We start from the raw sequence: 26,996 nt of genomic DNA on the forward strand, positions 1-26,996 counted from the left end.
CCCAAGAGGCAGTCGGATATTCCCTGGATGTTAAATGTTATATTCTGTGTATCTAGGAAAGAATCCAGAACTTTTGTAAAGCAATCCACCGAGCTGGCCAGAACCAACTCTTGATGGAGTCTATTCCACATTTTCACAGCTCTCACGGGGAAGAAACCTTTCTGTATCTGGAGATTAAATCTCTTTTCCTCCAGACGTAAAGAGTGCCCCCCTTGTCCTCTGATGACCTCAGGGAGAATAGCTCTACACCGAGTTCACTATATATATAGATGCATTTATACATGTTGATCATATATCCCCTTAATCTCCTCTTATCAAGAAAGAATAAATTCAGTTCCTCTAATCTTTCCTCATAGCTGAGCTCCTCCATGCCTCATATCAGTTTGGTTGCCCATCTCTGCACTTTCTCCAGTTCCCCAATGTTCTTTTTGTGAATTGGTGCCCAAAACTGAACTGCATATTTCACATGAGGTCTTACTAATGATTTGTACAGGGGTAATATGATATCTCTCTCTCTGGAGTCTATACCTCTTTTAATACAAGTGAAGTATTCTGCACTGTATGCATGCTCTTTGCCATCCTGACACTGCTTTGCATTATTGCTTCTAACTTTGCACCTCTTTAGCAGGTTATGGTCAGGGCTCATTCACGTCTAGGGTTGTACACCAAAAGGAATGAGAGTATTTGTGCAGCAGAGATGACAGGAGGATCTGATCAGCTGTGCCAGCAAGTCTGTACAGATCAACTACAGCTTCAGCTGTGTGAGGCTGCATGTAGTCAGACATAAAGAGAATACATACAGTTAGGGACAGATTAGCCACTTTGGACACATCCACCTGGGATCCCCACCACTCAAATATGCACATCCTGGCCAGTGGATGGTCCTGAACAGTCATATGAATGAGCTCTTAGGACCTATTGATACCAGATGCAATGGGACTGTGTTGGGTGACTATTCCAGTGCAGTCCCATTGCAAAATTCCTGCAAAAAATTGAACTTAAAGTGGCTTTAAAGGTTCCGAATTTTTTGAATATAACAAACATGTCATTCTTACTTGCTCTGTGTAATTGTTTTGCACAAGGCAGCCCTGACCCTCCTCTTCTCAAGTCCCTTGTTGGTGCTTCTGGTCCCTCCCCCCTGTGAGTGCTCCCAAAGCAAGGTGCTTGCTCTGGGGACACCCGTGTGTGCTTGCTCACAAATGGCCTCTGTGTCTATGAGATGGTTAGCCCTCTCCCCTTCCCTCACTGGCTGTGATTGACAGCAGAGGGAGCCAATGGCTCCCGCTGTTGTGTCTCAGCCAATGAGGAGGCAGGGACAAGGGAGAGCATCTGCTCTCATGCACATCACTGGACTGGGCTCAGGTGAGTATTATGGGGGCTGCTTATAAGTCCTCATGCACACTTGACGTTTGTACAGCGGCTGTTTTTGGCTTTTGACATTTTTCTCTACAGCCAGTAACTCCCCCAGCATGCTATCCTATGTGTCCATGCACACAGACTGTAATCAACATTTTTTTGGCTGGGACGTGAAAAACATGGCAAAACTCTGCATACCAGCGTTTTTGGATTTTTTTTGCCCCCCTCCCCCATTTTTTTGTGGGCCAAAAAAAAACCTCTGAAAAACGTTAAGACAGAAAAATGCAGGAAAACGCTAAAAAAATCTGAAAAACTCATGTTTTTAGAGTGACTTTACACAGCTAACATTACCAGCGTTAACAAAACGTCCAGTGTGCATGAGGACTTAGTGCCCATCAGTGTGGCCTCATCAATGCAACTTCATCAGCGAAGAAGAAAAATTAATTATTTGCAAATTTTTATAACAAAAACTAAGACAATTTGTTTTTTTTAATTGTTGGTCTTTTTTAGTTTGTTTAGCAAAAATTAAACCCAGTGGCGATTAAATACCACCAAAAGAAAACTCTATCTCAAAAAATGATAAAAATGTTATATGGGTACAATGTTGCATGACCACTCAATTGCCATCTAAAATGCGATGGAGCTGAAAGCAGAAAATTGGCTGGGGTTGGAAGGGGGTGAAAGTGCCGGGTATTGAAGAGGTTAAATGAGCCCGTGAACCCGGAAGGAAGCCCAGGTGAAGTTGGAAGCACCAACAGTGGTGACAGTGCGCTGCTGAAGCGCTTCATTTTAAGGTTAAGTCTGTCACAATGTCTTAGTATGCGATGTATTCTTGTACATTATGGCTTAAACCACCCGGGGACCCAATTTGTTTTTTTTTGTACTTTACTACCACTTAGTCCTATATTTCTGAATAGTTTTGGTGACAGGCGGAGGAAGTGGCACCCGGTACATATACGTCAGAGTGGGTTTTGGTTCTTAGTGTGACATTTCAATAAAGCTTGTTAAAAACAAAATGTGAACAGTGCAATGGTCCAAGACTGCTGCAGTGGCACTACGACCCACACAAGTGTGGTGTTTATTGGCCCCGGGCAAGGCTGGTGCTTTCACTAGGCAAACTAGGCAGCTGCCTAGGGCGTATTGTCACATAGGGGCGCCTGGGTCCAGCACCGTCCAGCACTCTCTCTGTCTGGCCTATGGACCTCTTGTATGAATTCTTCATTTCTCTGCTGAGTCCCCCTCTCCTCATACACAGGGAATGGTGAGGGCAGGGTGGACTGACCATTTGGAAACTCAGGCACTGCCCGAGGGCCCGGGGTCAGTAGGGGGCCCCATGAGATGCCCCTGGTACCTTTTTCATAGGCTTTTTTGAGTTTGGGCAAGGACACAGGGGCCCCATGATCCCCTATTGCCCAGGGGCCCCATGAGTTGTCAGTCCGCCCCTGGGTGAGGGGATGATGGTATCTTTACTCTGCACAATTGTCTCACAGCCTGTCCACACACATGACCATTTAGTACATATATACACACATGACAGTATCCCATGTAGCAGTGAAGTGTCAGCTCCCCTAGGATGGGAAGTGACCCCGGGACCCAGGACCCCGGGTGGTGAGCAGTCTGATTGGAGGATCGATCCGTACATCTCCGGTACACACACTGGCACACGATACTCCAGCTGTAACGGGGAGCCGGCTAGTGCCTGAATGGGGCGTGTCTAGCACTGGCTCCACCTTCTACACATCTGGATCCAATTAATAGGCAGGGGTGTGCTCTGGTTTCAGGGTTAACCCTATGTGAGCAGGATGATTGGGGCCCGATGTGTATGAGGGGCAAGTGGTGTCATGCTGGGAGTCCCCCAGTCCTCACTGAGAGCCGCAGCCTGGACTCTGCACCTGGCAGGAGCCATCGGAGGAGTGCCCAGCCTAGGAGGCTGATGGGTCATGGAGGTGACAGGAGGAGGATGGGGGCGGACAATGGTCGGGGTGAGGGGAGTGGATGCTGATCATGTGGGACGCTGCCACTCCATGAATGATCCTTCAGCTGCGGGGGGAAGAAGAAAGGTCAGAGGAAGATGCCGGGTGTCTGGGGCCAGTGTAGCAGCTGAGCTGCTGCTCCTTCCAGTGTTCCTCTCAGACTCAGTCCCTTATGGTGGAGTTTTGTAACTCTTTTTTTTCATTTCTGTCTGATTGGTTAATACAGTTAATTTATATTTGATAATATATATTATGTCTTTAATATTGGTTCTGGTGGCAGCTTATGGCACTTATTTTTGCCAATTAAAAGAAATTTAGCAGTTTCATATTTTGTTGATTTAATATTTTCTTGTTTTATTTTTTTTGGGGGGTGGGGGGGGGGCAAGTAGCTGGTCTTGTTTAGGGCGTAATATAGTCTAGCCCCAGCGCCATCCTGGGTGTGTGTCCTGCATGCATCCAATCCATTCTGATGTGCCTCAGCAGTGTAAGTGCAGTGTCCTGCCCCCTGCCTGTCAGTGTTCAGCCCCCTGCCTGTGTCCTGCCCCCTGCCTGTCAGGCTGAAATATGCTGCTGTTAGAAGCTGTATTGAGCAGTCCTGAGGGCTGTATAGACTGAGGGAGGCGAGCCCTGCGCACAGCACACCTGTCCTAAGGACACTAGCGCCCCCACACTGCCCGGAGCCCAGGTGCCCCCCGTGTGTCACCCACAGAGCAGAGCGTGATTGCGTGTGGGCGGGGTCACCTGAGAGGCCGGTATGCGAGGAATGTGACGGTCCAGACCACGCCCCTCCCCTCCACACAGGTGCCAGGACGGGACGGGCCCACTGAATGGAGGAGGCGGGTCACGTGCTGAGTGGGGAATGAGAAGCGGGTAGCGCGGTGATAAGGGAACTTTCCTCCTTCCTGGTACTCGGACAGTCTCATCCCCAACTTCTCCCCGCTGCCTCCCATCCTCCGTCCCCGCCCCCTCTGTGAGCTGGTCCCGCCCTCTCTCCTCCCTCGTCCCCTCCCCTCACCTCTCCCTCCAAGTCAGTCCCTGCTGGTTTCGCCTCACCTCCCTCTTCTCTTCTTGCCCCCCTGACCTGCCCTCAGTCATGGCGGGGGCCCGGCCGGGGGTACACGCTCTGCAGCTGGAGCCGGTGCGGGTGCCGGAGATCCTACAACGGGGCAGCAAGTTCATCAAGTGGGACGAGGTGAGAGCGGAGCATGGAAGGGAGGGGAGGGGGGTGCGAACATTCTGCAATCACTGACAGGAACTTCTCAGTGAGGGGGCTCAGAGATCACCGGGCTCCCCTGTACTGGGACATACCAAGTGGGGGGAGTGATAGGAACGTCTCCTCACTGAGGGGCTCCCCTCTGCTGGGGCATACCATGTGGGGGAGTGATAGCAACTTCACACTGAGGGCTCCCCTGTGCTGGGACATACCATGGGGGGGGGGGGGGTGCTGGGACTTGTAGTGTTCAGGGACTTGTAGTGTTCAGGGGGAGCCCTGGGTGACTTGAGGTGAGCCGAGCACACACACTGTCACTGGGTTGAATGTGAAGGAAATGTCTTCTCCTCAGTGAAGGGGGACCAAGTCCTGATGAGTAATGGAAATCCGAGAGCTGAGGGTGTCAGTATAGAGGACAGTGTGCTGGGAGGTCACCTCTTATATTCTATACACCGATCAGCCATAACATTATGACCAGTGACAGTGAATGACATTGATTATCTCCTCACAATGACACCAGAAAGTGGGTGGGATCTATCAGGCAGCAAGTGAACATGTTGTCCCTGAAGCTGATGTTTTGACAGCAGAAATAACAGGCAACTGTAAGGATTTGAGTGACTTTGACAGAAACAATTGAGTACTGTCTGTGATACTTTTTTTATTTGCAGTAACATACAATTTTGAGGACAAGCTTTCGGGGAGTGTCCCCTTCTTCGGGTCTAAGCAGTACTTCCTGGACCTTGAAGAAGGGGACATACCCAGAAAATTGTATGTTAGTGCAAATAAAGAGAGTATCACGTCAGTACTCAGTTGTTTCTGTCACAAGTGCACTAATACGGCTACAATCACCTCAAGCAAAATGGAAGTGACTTTGACAAGAGCCAGATTGTAATGACTAGGCGACAGGGTCAGAGCAACTCCAAAACTGGAGATGTTGTGGGATGTTCCCGGTCTGAAGTGGTCAGGACTGACCTAAAGTGCTCCAAGGAAGGAGAACCGGTGAAGGGTCATGAGTGAGCGAGGCTCATAGATGTACATGGGGAGAGAAGGCTGGTCTGTATAATACGATCCCATAGAAGAGATACTACGGGCAGCACAGTGGCTAAATGGTTGGCACTTCCGCCTGGTAGTACTCGGGTCGTGGGTTTGATTCCCAACCACGGCACCACCTGCCTGGAGTTTGCATGTTCTCCCTGTGCCTGTGTGGCTTTCATCTGGGTACTCCGGTTTCCTCCCAGAATCCAAAGACATGCTGGTAGGTTAATTGGATCCTGTCTAACCTGGTTCTAGTATGTATGAATGTGAGTTAGAGACCTTAGCTTGTACACCCCTTGAGGGTTAGGGACTGGTGTGAATGTACAATATACATGTAAGGTGCTGCGTACATTGACGGCGCTATAGACGTACCTGTAATAAATAAATATGTTACTGCTGGTGCTGATAGGAAGGTGTCAGAACACAGTGCATCCCAGATTGTTGTGTATGGGGGTGTGTAGCCATCGACCAATCAGGGTGCCCATGCTGACCTGCGTCCACAGATTAAAGTGGTTGTAAACCGTAGACATAAAATATGAACAAAGCATATCCTTCTTTAGTGTGTACTTGTTCTATCCAGAGCACTGAGTGTTATTTCTGTCTGCTTCGTCCTCCCTCTATCTGCGTGAATCACTTCTGACAAGTTTTCCTGACACCAAGAGAAAAATGGTGACAGGGGAGGGACCTCCAGCTGATTGACAGCCTCAGCTCTGTTCCTGTATGCTGTGTGGGGGGGGGGGGGTGTCTCTTCCCTCTATTCAGCTGTCAGAACTCTCCTCACTGAGCTCTTCAGAGTGTAATTTCTACTGCCTGCCCCCTTTCTTTCTGAACTCTCAGACAAGCTTTGTAAATTCTGCATTTTGAAAGGAAGTAGAGAGAAGAAAGGGATGGTAGATAAAAAGGTACAACTTATGTAGAAGGATTTTTTTTCATCTCTGTGTATCAACTAAAGCCAGTCACATCATCGGGTGTATGTAAGGGTTTACAACCACTTTAGCCACTTGCCCTCCAGAGGATTTACCCCCCTGCCTGACCAGGCCATTTTGTTTGCGTTACTTTCACTGACAATTGTGCAGTCATGCAACGCTGCACCCAACTGAAATTCACTTTTGTTTCCCCACAAATAGAGCTTTCTTTCGGTGGTATTTGATCGCCTGTGCGGTTTTAATTTTTTGTGCCATAAAAAGAAAAGACCCACAATTTTGAGAAAAAAAACAAATCTTTTTGCTATTAAACATGTCCAATAAAAAAAATTAAAAAAATCAAATTTCGTCATAAATTTAGGCCAAAATGTTTCCTACTATGTCCTTGCTAATAAAAAAAATCCCAATACGTGTTATAGCGGGACTGTGGCGGGCATTCTGACAGTGGGGGGAACTGACTTGGTGTCATTGAAATCCCCAGTGACACCAATTCAGTGATAATAAGCACTGACACTGTACTAATGGCACTGGGCAGGAAGGGGTTAAAATGCAATCAAAGGGTAAACTGTGTGCTGTGTGTGCTTTGAACTGTAAGCACACTGCTTTGTATGGCTCTGCTATGCAGAGCCGTACAAAACATTGTGCAGGAGCTGACAGGAGAGAGAACTGTATTGCTTACATAAAAGTATTTCCCCCATCGGTAATACTCGAGAATCACCGGGTGCTGGCGAGTAATCACCGGCTGGGACCCGGTGATCAACAGCGGAGTCCCCAAATGGCGCATGTAGAGTGCGTGAATCCTACCCGGAACTGCTAAATCGGGTGTGTGTATATGTATGTACATATGTGATTTTGCACACCCGTGCAGTCCTGTAGCAACATTTCTGCTATAGGGTGGCCGGGAAGTGGTTGAAGGATAAGTTTACTTTTTGTGAACAAAAATTGTGCTTCTTTTTGCTAGTAAAAAAAAAAAATTATTTATTTTACATTAAAGCCTGTAAAGCATTGCACCCACAATCTGCAGATCGGGGGTGCAGAGCCCTCACAGTTCATTGAGAACTACAAGCCGTCTGCCGCAATGGGTGACAGTACTTGTAGCCTATTCATCCCAGCACACCTCACTGTTTACACTCTTTTTTTTTTTTTTTTTTTCTATCCCAACTTTACTCAGAGTGAGATTTCATAACATTCTATTACCACAGTAACATTGCTCTGAGGTAGTTTGCAGCACAACCCCCTGCATTGGAGAGAAGTACTGCATACTGTACAGTACTTCAACTAACACCACAGCAATGCGGGGGTCAAACGCTATAGGAAATTAGGAAATGTTTTTTTTTTGCCCCCCCCATCCACACAAGCAAAATGGAATCCTGCCTGCTGTGCTGTTGTATCCTTACGGTGGGACTCTGCTGTCAGAATACACTGCTGAGCGCTGCAGCTGCTGATCCAGTGAAAGTTTTCCATCAGTCTCATTTGACAGAAGTCAATCTACTGATATACTTCTGTGGAACAGGGAGGACCACACACTATCCTCAACCAGGGCTCCTCCAGAGGCTGCGAGAGGATCCTTAAGCTGTGGCAGATAGATTTCACATCTGATGATGCCTGCATAGTCCTGGGACAAACGCCACATGACAGAGCCAACAGCATGACACCGGTGAGCTTTTTAGTTGTCTGTAAAAGTGTCAGTCTGGCCACAATTGTAAGGGGTTTGCTTCCCACTGACCACCATTGTAAGGGACATATTTCCCATAAACCCCAGATGAATTGGTTTTAGAAGGGGTTCCCCACCTAAAAAAAAAACAAAAAAAAAAAAAACTTTTTAGGGTTCCTCAATGGTTCAAAGGCTGACCTAATGTTTTTTGACATTTTTGTTTTGCCTACACTGCTGGTCATACACTATGTGAATTTCACTTAGAGGATGGTCCTACCAGCACCTCTTCTTTCAGCAAAAGTTGATCGTTCAATCGACGTGTGTCAGAGGTCTGCAGGAACATTTTTGGCTGAGCAATGACTACATCCACAGTCTTCAAATAAAGTGCAGTGCTCAAAACATCTCAAAACAAAAATCATAATAATATGTGAAAAATAATAGATAATCACAAAGTGTTCATAAATAAAATAATCATATGGTGAAATCAGAACAGATCAGTCAGAAGACTTCCAAAGATAGCCAATGTGACACCATCCACTCGCAAGGCTTGCTAGAAGGTTTGTGACACCCTGCTAAGAGTGGTCAATCTGTGCTTTGTTGTAACATCAAGGGAAATGCACGATTAAATTCCTCCTTTGGACACCCAAGGAAATAACAGATAATTCTCCAATGGCTCCAAGACAAGTTACTAAACCAGAACTTGTAGCATTATACATGTAATAAAAGATTACTGTCAAAGATCCAAAATTTATTCAAATAGAAATTGCACTCGCATGGTAAAAACAGGTCTTTCCAGCATCCAAGATGGCCACCGGCCGGTCTCGCATGCATAGTAGCGTGTATGCGTGACTCTGGGCAGATTTTGGGTTGTATTAATGACTACATCCAGCCGGATGAAGCTGCTTTTCAGGTATTTTGAGAGCCGGTGGGTCCCGCTGTCAAAATAAAATAGCCACGGTGGGAGATAAGTCCATCAGCATTATATAGCGTGGATGGAGGAATCGGATCATTTTTTGTCATTAGCACCAACTGGGAGTCTACGGCCAACTTTTCCTGCCAGGGGAGCAAAAATAGAACAGCGAGGGTGTATTGCAATGACTGGTGCTGGGTTATTCGTTTATAGGAATAGTCATCACACCAGTTGAAAAACTTTGTCCAAACCCTAATGTTCTCTCCTGCCAGTGATGGCCACAAAAGACCCCCTGAGGGTGGCTGAGTCCTGAATGCCCTCTTCCCCAGTGTCTATAGCCTGCTTTATATTGCATTGTCTGGCTGTAAATTGTAGAGCCACAATTGTCTTAATCGTTTTCGGCTGCTGAGAAGGGATAAATAGGTCTCATTGTTGTGGCTGTTGAAAGGGGGTTGGGATTGTTTTGAAGGCATCTATGTTCTGGTGGCAGAGAGTCAGTGATGGTGTCAGACGTGGTTTCCAAGGGCAGATGTAACAGCGGGGTAGGACATATGACAGCACTGAGATCACCTGTTAACCTCTTCCCAACCAGTCAACAATACTTTGTTGGGGGGGGGGGTAATAAATCACTGGCAATTTTGGCATTTATGTGTATGACTACAGCATTGATATGCTTGTATATAATTAGATTTTCCTGTTCTTATTGAAGATGTTTGCACCACGGTGCTGTAAAGGTTGTGACATGCATATGATTGATTGCACGTGTCACAAGGTTCTGAGCTGCATAGCCGGCACCTACTAGAGCTACATATTACTATTAACTGCTCTGGTCACTCCTCCTAAACCATTACAGCAGGGCTGGGCAAATTTGCTTTGAATCTAGGAGCCAGCTGAAAAAGGAGACAGGTTTTTTTTTTTTTTTTTTTTGTAGCATAGCCTGAGTTGTCAGCCCCCGGGACATCATACGATGCGATTTGCCACGTGACAATTACTGCAAAATCGCACCATGTTTTAGGCGCTATTGACCGTAATGGCACCTGAACCTGTATTTTACAATCACATCGATTCTGCTTTGATCCCAAAATGCCCCAGTGTGATTGGAACCTTCATGGCTCACACTCACATGTGATTCTGGATTTGTTTTGAAACTCAGATTCGCATGACAGCGTAGATATTTTGTGTTCCTATCGAGGTGGTTCACACCTATGCAATCCACACGCAGTGTTTTGAGTGCCATTATGAAAAGGGTCCTGTGTGAGTTTGCTGTGATGCATTTCAGACTCACAAGTGATAGAGTAGAGTGGCTTGCAGAGATTAGTGTTTTTCTATTGGGAGGTTTTTGCGCACTGAAGTCTATTGGGAGGCGTTTGCACACTGAAGCTTTATGGGGCGCGATTTCCCATGGAAGCCTTATGGGGCGCGATTTCCCATGGAAGCCTTATGGGGCGCGATTTCCCATGGAAGCCTTATGGGGCGCGATTTCCCATGGAAGCCTTATGGGGCGCGATTTCCCATGGAAGCCTTATGGGGCGCGATTTCCCATGGAAGCCTTATGGGGCGCGATTTCCCATGGAAGCCTTATGGGGCGCGATTTCCCATGGAAGCCTTATGGGGCGCGATTTCCCATGGAAGCCTTATGGGGCGCGATTTCCCATGGAAGCCTTATGGGGCGCGATTTCCCATGGAAGCCTTATGGGGCGCGATTTCCCATGGAAGCCTTATGGGGCGCGATTTCCCATGGAAGCCTTATGGGGCGCGATTTCCCATGGAAGCCCTATGGGGCGCGATTTCCCATGGAAGCCCTATGGGGCGCGATTTCCCATGGAAGCCCTATGGGGCGCGATTTCCCATGGAAGCCCTATGGGGCGCGATAAGTGAACCCAGGATGCAATTTCTAGTCGCCATGGTGATCTGGTGCCTGGGATTTGTTGAGCCCTGGCTTACAAGTCCCCGTATACCCTGTACAAGTATTCATTAGGGCTTTTTTTAGGAGACTCTAGGGGTGCATTGGGATGGGCAAGCATAGTAGAGGTAAAATATGATACCGGAGAGTACCAGTCATATCTGGAATCCTTTCATAAACAAACCTTGGGATGTTGCCATTTGTGACCCATGCCTCTGATATTGCTAGTTATTTGTATGTCTTGCTGACTATCTTGCTGAAGTATTTTGAGTTACTGGAACAGGTATGCATAATAGATAGATAATAACTTTTCGACCTTTCCCCAGCTCTGCTGATCTGCATACTTGTTCTGGGTTGGTGACTCACCAAAACAACCAGGCAACTAGCATATTTACAAGATCAGAAATGGAAGGCCTCTGTATTTCGCCATCTGCACCTATACCCTCTCCTGCTGATCTGTTCAAGAGCAAGAAAAGAAGTGCTCTGTAAGTCCAGAGTAGCATCAGTCAGCGTTTACAGTGGTGCCGGCATCAGTCAGCGTTTTACAGCGGCGCCGGCATCAGTCAGCGTTTTACAGCGGCGCCGGCATCAGTCAGCGTTTTACAGCGGCGCCGGCATCAGTCAGCGTTTTACAGCGGCGCCGGCATCAGTCAGCGTTTTACAGCGGCGCCGGCATCAGTCAGCGTTTTACAGCGGCGCCGGCATCAGTCAGCGTTTACAGCGGTCCTTCATGTTGATCCAAGTACCAGCACTGTAACGTAACAGGGAAGTTATATCCTAGATTGTAAGCTCCAAGGAGCAGGGCCCTCAAACCCCTCGTGTTTCGCATTGTATTGTTATTGTACTGTCTCATGTATTGTCTCCCATTGTAATGTACAGCGCTGAGCGAACTGTTGGCTCTATATAAATACTGTATAATAATAATATCCTTCTTTGGATCTGGACGTACCAGGTGTTTTGTTTTTTCTCAGCTGGAGAGAAGGAAAGATTTATGCTGCTCTGGAGTGGAGTGGCCATTCCTGCAAACCTGTTGCTTCACTCTTCATGGTTTGCTTTAAAGGAATACCTTTTATTGGTCATCAAAATGAATGAAATGTCAGCTTATAGAAATGGGTTTCTGCCAGGCGTGATCATGGCTGACAAAGCTAGTGTGTGTCCAAAGTTTGTGCCTTTCTTTTTAGTTTTTCACAATTGTCCTTCTTAAGCCCACCAACAGATAATGCTTTGGGGTTTAGCCTGTGTTCACACTGATGCGGTGTGCGGTGCGTAATATGCAGCGGTTTCTGTGTAAATTCCACACTGCATCATAATCGCACCCTGTTCATGCGAACCGCTGTGGGTGTGTATGTTAACACTCTGAAATCTGTTTGCCAAACACGGTGCAATGTGCAGAATCGGATTGCATGGGTGTGAATACCATTGCGATCTGATTCTAGTGCAGACAAAAAAGGGTCCTGCACCTTTTTGGCGCAGATGCGATGTGATTTGAGCCATAGAAACTGTATGGCTCAAATTGCACCGCACAGAATCTGCCTGTGATTTGCACAGGAATGCAGTGTGATTCCTGTGAGAATCACATGCGATGTTCCACACCACAGAAGTGTGAACCCGGGCTTATTTACTAAAACTGGAGCGTGCACAATCAGCTTCCAGGTTTTATTGCCAAAGCTTAATTGAAGTATATTTAAGTGCTCACGTTTTAGTAAATATCTCCCTTTCTGACCATTCGCACAGGTAGGTACATTGTGGTGTTAAAACTCACATTTCCCTAGACTACTGTCAGGACTTCAGGAAAGGCTGGCTAATGAAGATTGTCACTTTTTAACTCCAAATTCTGTAGTCTGCATAGGCCAATACTATACAATTGGAAGCAAAAGATGACCTACTACTTGGAAGCTGTTAGTTACTTATGCCAAGAAATTAACATGCCTCATGTCTGACATATGAAGAGAGAGTATTGTTTATAATATATTATTGGCCAAAATCCTAACCTAATCAAAGTGATTTTACCTTGTACATAAAGGAATAAGGGAAACGTGTGCTTAGAAGAACACAAAGGCTGTCATTGTCATGTATATGTAAAGCGGCGCTATAGAAGTACCTGAAATCAAATTGCTGATACCTTCACCTAAATTGCTAGTTACCCAGTTATGTGGATCCTATGGTTGTTCTGGTTTAGTAAATGACCTGGAATGATCTTGCAGAGCAGGAGTTGTGACTTCACTGTCTGTATACAGCACTTGTTCTAGGTCAGGGAAAGCATTGCAGATAGAGGGCCAGCATGACAGCTAGATGATTGACATTTTTAACTACTTCCCTACCTGCCCACTTCTGACTAAGAAGATATGCTGGCCATATACTAGTAGATTTTGGTCGAGAATATGTTGAATGTTGTTTGAAAATTTCACTTGTCTTTAAAATTCCGCTTAAAAAGGAATGTAACTTTTGAAAGAAAACCTCATACACTGTCTGAAAATTTGTTTGATCAAGAGAAGTTTTCCATTCTGCTTGAATTTTCTCATCACTGTGTTCAAAAACAAACTTCAATCTGACCTACTAACTATTAGAAAATCAAATGAACATTCTTAAAATGATAATGTATATGTGTATGGCTAGCATTAGGCTGGCCATATATTATACAATGTTCTTGTTCGATTTCCTTTAGATTTACCTTCCTCTATGTAGTGCAAGGGGCTGTCTGCATACAAATTGATATTGTTTAGGTTTAACCTCATTATATGGTTTTGGTAAATCTAAAGAAACCTTGCATAATATATATGGCCAGCCTTAGTTTGGTTAATCAGACCAGCTGGCAAATTCCCCTTATCATAGGTTTCTTGAAATATTTTCTTTTAATTCTTAGTTTTCCTAGCTGTTGCTAACTGTGCAGTTAGTGTTCAGTGTCATTGCAAGCTGTTCACTATGATTATTATTATTACTTTTTTTTTTAATTTTTTTTTAATTTAACCAGTTAATGTGATACTTGTTCTCAGTTAAAGATATACTGTATTCTACTCTTGTCTCAGAATGCTGGTCTATTGAGTCTCAGTTCCCGTTCACATATATGAACCACATCCAATCTGCATGACATGTGGAAAAACATTGCTTCCTATGGTGCCTGTTCACATACAGTTGTGTTCAAAATAATAGCAGTGTGTTGAAAAAAGTGAATAAAGCTGAAAATCCTTCTAATAGCTTTTATTTCCATACACACAAATGCATTGGGAACACTACACAGTCTATTCCAAATCAAAACATGAAGAAAAATATATCAAATTTGTGTTGTTCCTCTAAAAAAAAAATTGAAAAAAAGTGAATATTAGACTGTTCAAAAAAATAGCAGTGTTTTGTATTCTTCTTTTACAAACTCAAACATTCACTATATAAACTGAAAAATGTTTGATTTTGCTTTCCTTTGAATCACTTAATGAATATTTAGTTGTATAAGCACTGTTTCTGAGAACTGCTGTACATCTGTGCTGCATGGAGTCAACCAACTTCTGGCACCTGTGAACAGGTATTCCAGCCCAGGATGATTGGACTACATTCCACAGTTCTTCTCTATTTCTTGGTTTTGCCTCAGAAACTGCATTTTTGATGTCACCCCACAAGTTTTCTATTGGATTAAGATCCGGGGATTGGGCTGGCCAATCCATAACATCAATCTTGTTGGTCTGGAACCAAGATGTTGCACGTTTACTGGTGTGTTTGGGGTCGTTGTCTTGTTGGAACACCCATTTCAAGGGCATTTCCTCTTCAGCATAAGGCAGCATGACCTCTTCAAGTATTCTGATGTATTCAAACTGATCCATGATCCCTGGTATGCGATAAATAGGCCCAACACCGTAGTATGAGAAACATCCCCATACCATGATGCTTGCGCAACCATGCTTCACTGTCTTCACAGTGTACTGTGGCTTGAATTCAGTGTTTGGGGGTCGTCTGAAAAACTGTCTCCGGCCACTAGACCCAAAAAGAACAATCTTACTTTCATCAGTCCACAAAATGTTGCGCCATTTCTCTTTAGGCCAGTCAATGTGCTCTTTGGAAAATTGTAACCTCTTCAGGACATGTCTTTTTTTTTCAACAGTGGGACTTTGCGGGGGCTTCTTGCAGATAGCTTGGCTTCACATAGGTGTCTTCTAATTGTAACAGTACTCACAGGTAACTTTAGACCTTCTTTCATCTTCCTGGAGCTGATTGTTGGCTGAGTCCTTGCCATTTTGGCTATTCTTCTATCCATTCGAATGGTAGTTTTTCGCTTTCTTCCACGTCTTTCAGGTTTTGGTTGCCATTTTAAAGCATTTTGCGATCATTTTAGCTGAGCAGCCTATCATTTTCTGGACTTCTTTATATGTTTTCCCCTCTCCAATCAACTTTTTAATCAAGGTATGCTGTTCTTCTGAACAATGTCTGGAACGACCCATTTTCCTCAGAATTTCATAGAGAAATGCACTGTAACCAGCATGTACAACATTTGCTGCCTTCCTTCCTTAAATAAGGGCAATAATTGCCACCTGTTTTTCAAAGAATGAATGACCTCACGAATAGAACTCCACACTGCTATTATTTTGAACATGCCCCTTTCAATTAGTGATTCAATTACACAGAATCAGCAGCATGCATGTCATGACTGTTGGGTCTGTTGGATTTCTGTTACTCTACTACACCTGCTAGTAAATGATTTGCCATGTAGAAATATCATTCCTACCAACAACAGTGATTGATCAGGTTAGTGATGTCTGACTGCTATTATTTTGAACACAACTGTATGTCCGGCGACTGGATTTAAAATAAGTCACGTCCTGATATCTGAGCAGTGCCATCCGGTTCAGGTGCGGATAACAGGCTATTGACTTCTATGGGAACCATTTCTAAACCCCATATGTGTGAACAGGATAAGATCCTGAGCTAATCCTGTCCTGAATCTGATGTGAACCTGTGAACAACTACTGCATCAATTAGCTGTGAAACCTGATCTTCAATCTCCACTACACATGTGTGAATCAGCTCTAAGGCTTCATTCAGTCTTCAAAGTCGCACTACTTTGGAGTGCAACTTCAATACAGCTTTGGATGGGTTCAACTTGGATGTGACTTTGGCTTTGACCAATGATAATGGACAACTGTTGTACAACTGTCCCATGTATAAAAGTCAGTTGTGACATTTTCATGCAACTTTTGAGGGTTTACATTGCAGCCTATGGCATTCAAGTCACATGAAAGTTGACCCAAAGTAGTGCAGAAAACCTTTTTAAAGTCGCTCGTATTTGAATAATTGTCATTGAAAAACATGGGGTGCGACTTAAGTGTCCAAAGACAATGGCAAGTTGCACAAGTTTGAATGGAGTCTTATGTATATTCAATGTTTAGACTAGGTTTACTGCAGATACGTTCTTGTGAAGATGGTCCATGCATTACTGTTCTTTTATAACACTCTTGATTTAGCAATGTTGATGTCCTGTCATCTTTGTGTAGATCTTGTAAGGGATAGTAGAAAATACACTCACCGGCCACTTTATTAGGTACACCTTGCTAGTGCCAAGAAAATATCCCCCACACAACACCACCATCACCAGCCTAAACCATTGATGCAAGTCAGGATGGATCCATGTTTTCACGTTGTTTACGCCACATTCTGACCCTACAATCTGAATGTCACAGCAACCAGTCTGCCCATTCTCCTCTCACATCTGACATCAACATGGCATTTTTGTCCACACAACTGCCCCTCACTGGATATTTGCTCTTTTTCGGACCATTCTCTGTTAACCCTAGAGATGGTTGTGCGTGAAAATCCCAGTAGATCAGCAGTTTTTGAAATACGTAGTCCAGCCCGTCTGGCACCAACAACCATGCCACATTCAAAATCACTTAAATCCCCATTCTTCCCTGTTTTGATGCTCGGTTTGAACTTCAGCAAGTTGTCCTCACCACGTCTACATGCCTAAATGCACTGAGTTGCTGTCATGTGATTGGCTAATTAGCAATTTGTGTTCCCTAGCAATTGAACAGGTGTACCTAATAATAAAGTGTACACAAAAAGATTCTTGAGAACGCCCGATGGGAGGGGCGAAACGCGTTGACGCATTTCCGGTCTATACCCCGTACGTCTGACGTCACTTCCGGTGAGTGGAACGCACGCTGAGCGGTGTGTTCCAGCGGTTTTTTTTTTTTTTTGATCTGTGTATGGGTTTCTCTGTGGATCTTCTGCTGTATCCTGGAGCTGTGATGTGAGATTCCTGAGGGGGCTGTAAATTACTCATTGTCCATCTGGAAGAGGTTTTTATACTAAATATGCCTTTTGAAAGTGACTGAAATGTGAGTGGCCTTAATCTTTGATTTTTAATAATATTAGCAATATTACACTATTTGAGATTTTTTTTCCCCTGGTTGAATGGTGGAGCCTATTCTGATGGTAAGGAATCCTATAGAGTGGATATGAAAGAGGGCTTAGGATCCCTTTAAATCCCTCATTCACCAAAAATCTGGTGAGTGTATTTGATGTTGGTTTGCACGGGTGGAAGGTGGAAGTTTCTTTGCATCTGAAGAATTTTGGATTTCTTGTCTTTACACGGATATTTTTTATATATTTCACGAACTTTTGGTGTTTATTATTATGATGGATTTTCACTATTATCATGATTTCCGATATATTAGTATGCACTTTATATACTGATTGTATTTAGAGGTCTATGTTTGCGCTGTTTATTTATATCAGTACCTAATAAAGTGGCCAGTGAGTGTACATCACAAGTCGGAGAGAAAACGCCACTATTCAGTTATAGATTATCTGTTTGTTTGTAAAGACATTTCTTGTTGACAGTGGCGTGTCTCCTGTGTGAATTAAATCTTGGGCGCAGTTCATAATCGTAACTTTGTAGCTACAGCATAGTTCATGTTACAATCACAGGCTCTGCCATGTTTTTGTTTCTGTTAGACAGACGTCATTCTGCCTCGGGACAGGAGCGAATTAATGATCCTGGTCCCGCGTTTTACTGGATATTTCGCTTGTGTTTACCAACATGGCTTTCACAGAATTCATACTTAGAAAATAGGACTATTTGGCTGGTGACCAAGGAATGGAAGAAGAATTTGCGTTGCAATTGAATTTCCTTTTTCAGTCAATAGCCATTTATTCCTGGATCTGTAGTAAATTATTGTATGTTAGCCTTCGAATGCTGTACAAACCAGATGCCCTTTGATTGTCACATGAAGGAAATTGTCAGTTTATGATTGACAAAGGCTGTTCTATATTCTTGAACATGGGAAGATTGTCAAATGCACATGTTTCGGCTACTGGCTTATTCTCATGGGTGTTTAGGTTTCGGATTTAAAAAAGTATCTTTAATGTCTACAAAGTATTCAAAGTATTTTGGCATCGTAGTTAAGAGATGTATGGGGATAATAATACAAAAACAAACATAAATACTCACCTTCATGCTGCAGCTGCCCCCCCCCCGGCTCTCAGCCTGAGAACTGAGTGATCATATGACCACTGATCACTCTACACGCTGAGAGACGAAGCCAGCTGTCCAATCAGGTAGTTGGATGGATACTGAAAATATGGTTGGGATCCTTCCAGAGCCTGGGGCCTCTTTTGTGATGTCTGACTCTGGGTCATAGGAGAGTGAAAGTAAGTGCACTTTTGTGATTTCCTCCCCTATTGTACATTTCCAATGGGTTCTCCATAGGTTAGTGCTCGTCTGGTTACTTAGCTTTAATATCTGAGGCTCTGTGTGGCAATGTATGTATGCCTGCATTTGGGACATTAGACGACTTCTGCAGTATTAACCAATTTCCACATGATGCAGGTAGTCCCCGGGTTATGAACAAGATATGTTCTGTAGGTTTGTATGTAAGTTAGAACAGGTACATTTTTTAAGTTTAACTCCAACCCAAAAAATGAGAGTCATTGGTTGGAAACCCAACCATGGCACTACATGCATGGAGTTTGCATGTTGTGCCTGTGTGGGTTTCCTCCTATACTCTGGTTTCCTCCCACACTCCAAAGACATGCTTGTGGGTTAATTGGCTTCTGTCTAAAATTGACCCTAGTATGTGTATGTATGAATGTGAATTAGGGACCTTAGGTTGTATGAGGGCTGGGGACTGATTTGAATGTACAATATATATGTAAAGCGCTGCGTAAAAAATTAACAATTATTTTAAAGTTTCAGATCGCATAGGGAAGGATTAACTGGCCATGCAGTGACATGGGATTGCTGACTGTTCTGCCAGACAGTAGGTGGCGGCATGCGGTGAGCAGCAAGATGGCTGCCCAGAAGTTTCTGGGACCAGCATGACAACACACTGCCTCCGTTCTTAAGTACGCAGGTCGGATGTGTGTAACTTGGGGACTGCCTGTAATACATTGCTTGGTTTGTATGTTGGCAATAAAGTCCCCGTTGTCTTCTATGTATGGTAAATCCATTCTCTAAAGAAGGGGTCTCCAAACTTTAACCAAACAAAGCCAGTTTATTGTCTTTCAGACTTTATGGGGGTCAGACTGTGGCCAGTGGTAGGGGAAAATGCCACTGAGTCAGTGGGAGTAACAATGTCTCTGCTTTGGGAGTAAGAAGTTTACATAACACCTGTGGTCCAGTAGGAGGAGGAATAGTGCCCCAATCACTGTTTTTAGTTGAAGGAATGGTGCCCTGTCCTGATAGTTGAAGGAATGGTGCCCCCTTACTGATTTTAGTGGAAGGAATGGTGCCCCGTCACTGACGATAGTGGAAGGAATGGTGCCCCGTCACTGACGGTAGTGGAAGGAATGGTGCCCCGTCACTGACGGTAGTGGAAGGAATGGTGCCCCGTCACTGACGGTAGTGGAAGGAATGGTGCCCCGTCACTGACGGTAGTGGAAGGAATGGTGCCCCGTCACTGACGGTAGTGGAAGGAATGGTGCCCCGTCACTGACGGTAGTGGAAGGAATGGTGCCCCGTCACTGACGGTAGTGGAAGGAATGGTGCCCCGTCACTGACGGTAGTAGTGGAAGGAATGGTGCCCCGTCACTGACGGTAGTAGTGGAAGGAATGGTGCCCCGTCACTGACGGTAGTAGTGGAAGGAATGGTGCCCCGTCACTGACGGTAGTAGTTGAAGGAATGGTGCCCCGTCACTGACGGTAGTAGTTGAAGGAATGGTGCCCCGTCACTGACGGTAGTAGTTGAAGGAATGGTGCCCCGTCACTGACGGTAGTAGTTGAAGGAATGGTGCCCCGTCACTGACGGTAGTAGTTGAAGGAATGGTGCCCCGTCACTGACGGTAGTAGTTGAAGGAATGGTGCCCCGTCACTGACGGTAGTAGTTGAAGGAATGGTGCCCCGTCACTGACGGTAGTAGTTGAAGGAATGGTGCCCCGTCACTGACGGTAGTAGTTGAAGGAATGGTGCCCCGTCACTGACGGTAGTAGTTGAAAGAATGGTGCCCCGTCACTGACGGTAGTGGAAGGAATGGTGCACTATAGTTTGTGTCAGTGGGAGGAATAGTGCCCCATCATTGCTATCAGTGGGGGAAAGAGTGCCTTGTATTAGTGGGAGGAAATGTGTCCCAAGGGCCAGATAAAGTCAAGCAAAGGGCTGCAGTTTGTAGACCACTGCTGGAAAGACACACAGCCAGTGATGTACAGTACAGGAGGTACATAAGCTAGCACAGGTACTCACCTCTGTACAGTAGTATTTAACTGTTGCAGTGCAGGGGGAGCCCCACTGTAAGGTTGTTTTTTGTGTTCCCCTTCAAGCTTTGCTACAAGATCTGACTACAGACATTGTTTGGCTATGAATTGAGTAGTAAAGGGTTAGAACTGCTGTCATCCTTTTATTCTTGTTTGGACAATTTGTCATTTATTTTCTGTTTATTTGGTGGGTATCAGAATAGGAAGTGAGATGAAATCTAAAACTAAACTAGAACACGGACAGCAGTAAAACACATTTTCCATTAGAGGGAGGAAGGTTTGAACCTCTGCAAGGATTTTATTGCTGTGTGTGTTCACATTGGAGAGGCGTCCCCTCACTTAATATCCAGGTGACAGCTGTCAGAACAGAACAAAAAAGGAAAATCTCTTCAGCAGGGCAGAGCCAATATTTCTAACCTGACTGAGATTTACGTTCTCTCACATTCTATCCAAAATGAAAAGATTTACTTTGGTGTGTGTGCGTCAGCAACGTGAACTTCTAAAAAGATTAAATCTACTGTTCTGTCATTGGACGTAATGGGAGAACCCTCAGTCTATGATAACTATCACCAAATTGCTCCCCTCCAACTGTGCATTGATAAAAAACGATAAAACAAGCAGTAACGACGGAAGCATTTTAAAATATCGATTACAGCAAGTAAAAATGCCTGTGTAGACAAGAGGTAATCCTATTAAATGCTCCAACAGGACATGTTATAATCACCGACTAATGAATCTAATTGTCTGGAACAGTAATTACTGGTCCATCCAGACAGGTAGTTTAATTACTTTTACCGGCAGCTCTGTTGAATTGCTCAAGAATTACATTTGTCATAGAGACCATCACTCCTGTCCACCCCAAGCTTGCTCATTCATGGGTCCTATGTGAATGCAGTACAGTCTCCCCCTTCTGTTTATTCCCATATCAGATGAGGATATCTTTAAGCTGGGCCAATTATTTCTAATGTCCTCCTCGACAGGGCATTTCATACACCTATGGAACCTTTCTGCTGAGAACACAATATCCAGCGGGGTTTGTTTTAGCTTAGAAGGTGGAATCAAAGGATTTCTCTTGATCAGATTGCAGGGCTGAAACAGACCAATCTCCCAGTGTATGGCCACCGTAAGCCCTGGTTCACACTGATGCTATTTCCAATGCATTCCAGAACGCATGGAATCACATGACAAGTAAAAGAACATAAAATGAGTTTCTATGGAGGCAGTTCACATATATGCAGTGCAAATCCAATGCGATTTAAAAACGTGTCCTGTGCGAGTTTAGTGCGGTGCTATTTGCAGCTACATAGACTTGAGTGGAAATCACTTATTTGTCCTAAGATAACACAATTCCAGTACGTTTTTTGCAAGTCTTTGCTTTGTTCCTTATCTCCTATCCCTGGTCCATGTCAGGAGAGAGACAGAGAGAGAGACTGACTGACAACGCTGTCAAATCACATCAGAATCGCACCTGAATGGCTAAAACTACCCCTGGAAATCGCACTGAAACTCGCACCACATCTATGTGAACCTAACCTTACTGTCCTACAAAGCCTCTGCTTCCTTTTCAGTGCTTTGGAATTGTTGTTTATTGCTCCTTCTCACAATGCAAGTCTATGAGTAAGTGAACCCAATAAAAACAAATGCACACACTCTGGCCTGAAATGAAGGGTTGCTAAGCAGTATTACAGCATGATTGTAGTGGGTGATATGTGTTTCCTACCTGCTGAATTATTTACATGAAGTTATTGTAATTCCAGACAAAAGTTGAGTTTTTCTTGCAGTAGAGTAAGGAATGGGTTAGGACATGATCTCTGCCAGAAGCCTTAGGGCTCATGTACACTGCAGATAATTGTTCAGGAGCTGGGTTTTTTTTCAGCAGTCCCTGAATGCTCCCTGATGTTTTCCTATGTGTCCGTGTACACATCATCCTTAACAGGCAGTTGAGTTTAGTCGTTTTTTTTTTGAACGCACCAAACTTGCATTCAGGAGTAGCTTTATCAGCGTTTCAAATGCTTCTAAATGTGGCTAACCGCGTTTATGCACGTTTGCATTTAGAAGCGTTTTTTAACTGTTCCATATCCAAATGCCGTCCAGAGCCTTTTTTCATCTTCAGAAACGCATGCAAAGAGTTTTCCATGTATTCAAATGGACCCGGTACACCAGCACAGTCAGTTCCAGGTTTTGCATGAAGGAAAAAAATGGTAGAACGTGCCGCATTATGCTCATGATGGGATCCATAGTGAATACAACCAGAAAAGACAGGTCATCCCAACACATACTGCTCTCTCTATTTCTCTCAAAATGTCTGAAATAGTTCATTATGTACTATTTTTCAGTGCATTCTGGGCATTTGGGAAGGTCTCCTGATGTTATCTTAAAAAAACATCTTCTACACGCAAACACGCATAAACGTGGTATGCAAACGTGGCTAAAAATACGTTGTTTTTTTTTTTACCTACGTTTTCCAGCAGTCAGTTTCCATCTTTCAGAAGAGTTTTCCAAACGTCCCGTGTACATGAGCCCTTACTGGGGAGATTTCCCCACAGTTCCTGTCTTGATAACATTGTAAACCAGACATGAAGTGAGGCAAAATCCCCAACACTGACACACTCTGTAATAACCCACTGTTGTGGATTTTAGTTTTCCTTTAGTCCCCTTAAAGCAATATTAAACCTAAAAGCAAACCTTTTATTGTATTGCAGCTTACCAATTCTTAGATGTGATGGCTGTATTCATTTTCTGTTTTGGAGCTTTTATTTTCAGCTGGTGATCTGGCCATTTGTTTTTAAAGAGAACAAGCTGTCCTGCAGATTTAGCAGTAAGAGGGTTGAGACAAACCATGTAACACTGACAGGGGTGCTTACAATGATCAGCATATATATATATATATATATATATATATATATATATATATATATATATATATATATATATATATATATATATACACCGTATTTTTCGGACTATAAGGCGCACATAAAATCCCTATATTTGTACAAAAATCGGAAATGCGCCTTATATTCCGATGCGCCTTATGTATGAACAGTGTATGTTCACACTGTGCTGAAGAATCTGTCAAAATGTTTTATTATGACTTTGGTAAGCGACGAAGCCACTCCCCTTGCTTATTCGAGCTTATCCTGGCGACGATAAACCAATCAGAGCCAAGCAATCGACAACAAATCAAAGTTTTTTCACTTACCGAAAACTACATTTCCTGATATGTACTGTGCTTCCAAATCCGGTAATTAAGGACCCCAAAATGGCACCTGTTAAGAGACCTGTTAAGAGACATGCTTACGACGCGGATTTCAAACTCAAGGCCATCAGCCAAGCAGTACAACATGGGAATAGAGCAGCAGCGAAAAAATCCAACATTAATGAAGCAATGGTACGGAAGTGGAGGAAACAAGAAGATGACCTGCGTCAAGTAAAGAAGACGAAGAAGAGTTTCCGAGGGAACAAGGCAAGATGGCCACAATTAGAGGACAAAATTGAGCAGTGGATTATTGAACAGAGAACAGCAGGTAGAAGCGTCTCTACAGTCTCCATTCGACTTAAGGCAACAGCGATGGCACGAGATATGAAGATCAACGAATTTCAAGGAGGTCCTTCTTGGTGCTTCCGTTTTATGAAAAGGCGTCATCTCTCCATCCGCACAAGAACTACCACTTTGCAGCAACTGCCAAAGGATTATGAAGAAAGGATGGCCATCTTCCGCACTTACTGCAAGGACAAGATCATCGAAAAGAAGATCCAGTCAGACCACATCACAAACATGGACGAGATCCCTCTCACCTTTGACATCCCCGCGAACCGTACTGTAGAAAAAACAGGGACGTCTACTGTATCTATACGCACCACAGGGAATGAGAAATCATCCTTCACTGTAGTTCTCGGTTGCCAGGCTAATGGCCAGAAACTACCACCCATGGTCATTTTTAAGAGGAAGACTTTGCCAAAGGAAACGTTTCCTCTTGGGATCATCGTCAAGGTCAATCCAAAAGGCTGGATGGACGAGGAGAAAATGAGTGAGTGGCTGAGAGAAGTTTACGTCAGGAGACCAGATGGCTTCTTCCACAAGTCTCCGGCCTTATTGATCTACGACTCTATGTGCGCTCATCTCACTGACACTGTCAAAAGCCAAGTGAAGAAAACCAATTCGGAGGTTGCCATCATTCCTGGAGGATTGACCAAAGAACTCCAACCACTAGATATTGGTGTCAACAGGGCGTTCAAGGCTAAATTGCGAGCCGCATGGGAGCAATGGATGACAGAAGGTGAGCACACATTTACCAACACAGGCAGGCAACGCCGGGCTAGTTATGCCACTATCTGCCAATGGATCGTCGATGCCTGGGCTAAGGTATCGGTTTCAACTGTCGTCCGAGCTTTCACGAAGGCCGGAATCATCAATGAACAGCCAAGCAACAGCAATGAGACTGAATCGGATGATGACGAGAGGGATCCGGGCTTGCTTGATGCCGCTATCGCCCAACTGTTAAATTCCGACACCGAAGACGAGGAATTTTGATGGATCCGTAGAATATGAATGATTGAAAAAGTGAGCATACTCTTTTGTGTAATATCTGACCTATCCGGCTATTTTGTTTCGCTTTAATATTGTGTAATATTGTGGTCTGACTGGATCTATTGTGTAATATTGACAGTTATTGTTAATGATTTGAATAAAGTCTGACTTATCCGACTATTTTGTTTCGCTTTATGCGCCTTATAATCCGGTGCGTCTTGTATATGAAAATAGATCCGTTCACTAATACTGCGTCTTATAATCCGGTGCGCCTTATAGTCCGAAAAATACGGTGTGTGTGTGTGTGTGTGTGTGTGTGTGTGTGTGTGTGTGTATATATATGTATATATATGTATGTATATATATATATATGTATGTGTGTGTGTATATATATATATATATATATATATATATATATATATGTATGTATGTGTGTATATGTATGTATGTATGTATGTATATATATATATATATATATATATATATGTATGTGTATATATGTGTGTGTGTGTGTATATGTGTGTGTGTGTGTGTATATATATGTATGTATGTGTATATATGTACAACATTTATTCCAAAAGGAAAAAAACTATTTGCTGTAACAGCTGGAGTTTGGCTACAGACTAACAATACTGCTGTCCGAAGGTGCTCCTTCATCCATTGAGGACACTCTCTAATACAGGAGGTGTTACTGGCCAGATCACCAGGTGAAAACTGAGGGGGAAAAAGATTAAAAAAGAACTAGTGCAGCCACCACATGATTGGTAAGCTGCAGTATATCACATTTTAGGTTTTGAGTTTAAATATGTTACCCCAGCATTTATATTCTTGATATGTTGTACCATGTACTTTTGTTTAAAATGTGCCCTGTGTTTTGTTTTATTTTTGTTTTTTTTGTTTTGTTTTTTTTGCATTGCTTTCTTTGTATGAAATACCAGGAGATTTTGCCACGTCCATCCCAGTGTGGTCAGTTTTCTGGCTGTGCTGAGGGCACAGCCTCCCTTGTCCTCCAATGATCAGACTTTGCTGACATGAAAGGCTCCTGCTGCTGTCTCTGAGCCAATGAGCAGGGAGAGAGCTGGGAGAGCCGCTGTTCTTGTGCACATCAGTAGGTGTAGCTTGGGTAGGTATTAGGTGGGTTGGGGAGCTGCACACAGGTTTTTTTTTTTTTTTGTTTTGTTTTTTTTATTGCCTTCATGCATAGAATGCATGACGGAAACAAATCTTCAGCCTTTAGAACCACATTAACTTGGCAAGTACTGAAGCTACAGTCAGGGTGAAATCCCTGGAGCTTCCACCTTCATAAGCAAGTGAGCAGTAGCAGTTTCCTAATTTCTATTCCCAGTTTCACATCAACAAACCGTCCCCATCAAACAGCAAATGTTCAGTATTGGGTGAAATTAAGTGCAGTCTTTTTGATGTACATATCCTGTATGGTTTCCTGTTGTATCATGCTTTTACATGAAGATTGTAGCTTGGCCTATACTAGTTTAGTGGGAGCGTCATGTTCAAGCTATCAAAGCCAGCTGCAGTGAAATGGCTGGGAGCCAGTAACTGTTTCCCAGCCGTTTATCACTGTCAGTGAGCACACTGTCAATACAATGTTTACTAAACACTACATTTTCATGAAAATCTGCTTCCTTCTACACATTCCAGAGGGGAGATTGCATTGTGTTTTTGTACATTTGTAGATCTTTTATTTTAAAGACGCATAAAATTCATTACAAGGCCAGACCACTCTAAGGACTTTTTCCGTTGTAACTGCACTGGTGGGCTTTGTCATCTGCTGGTTTATCACTTTGAGACTCCAGAAGTAAGTTCTTTTTTTG

At 43.9% G+C, this 26,996-nt stretch overlaps 1 protein-coding gene across 2 annotated transcripts in view; it reads left to right on the forward strand.

Annotated features, from left to right (window-relative positions):
* Positions 1-4,337: 4,337 nt before the first annotated feature.
* PLCB3 (phospholipase C beta 3) overlaps positions 4,338-26,996 on the forward strand; it is a 246,502-nt gene continuing 223,843 nt past the window's right edge. Inside the window, exon 1 of one of the 2 annotated variants that reach the window (XM_089652824.1) lies at positions 4,338-4,521. In XM_089652824.1, the coding sequence (XP_089508950.1) occupies positions 4,423-4,521 (99 nt within the window). In that variant the 5' untranslated portion in view covers positions 4,338-4,422. The remainder of the gene's footprint in view (positions 4,522-26,996) is intronic. The other variant, XM_089652823.1, reaches the window with a different exon arrangement.

This window comes from Staurois parvus, unplaced genomic scaffold (genome assembly GCF_062004578.1).
Source record: "Staurois parvus isolate SC_StPar_1 unplaced genomic scaffold, SC_StPar_1.0 ptg000694l, whole genome shotgun sequence".
In the NCBI taxonomy this organism is placed as follows: domain Eukaryota; kingdom Metazoa; phylum Chordata; class Amphibia; order Anura; family Ranidae; genus Staurois; species Staurois parvus.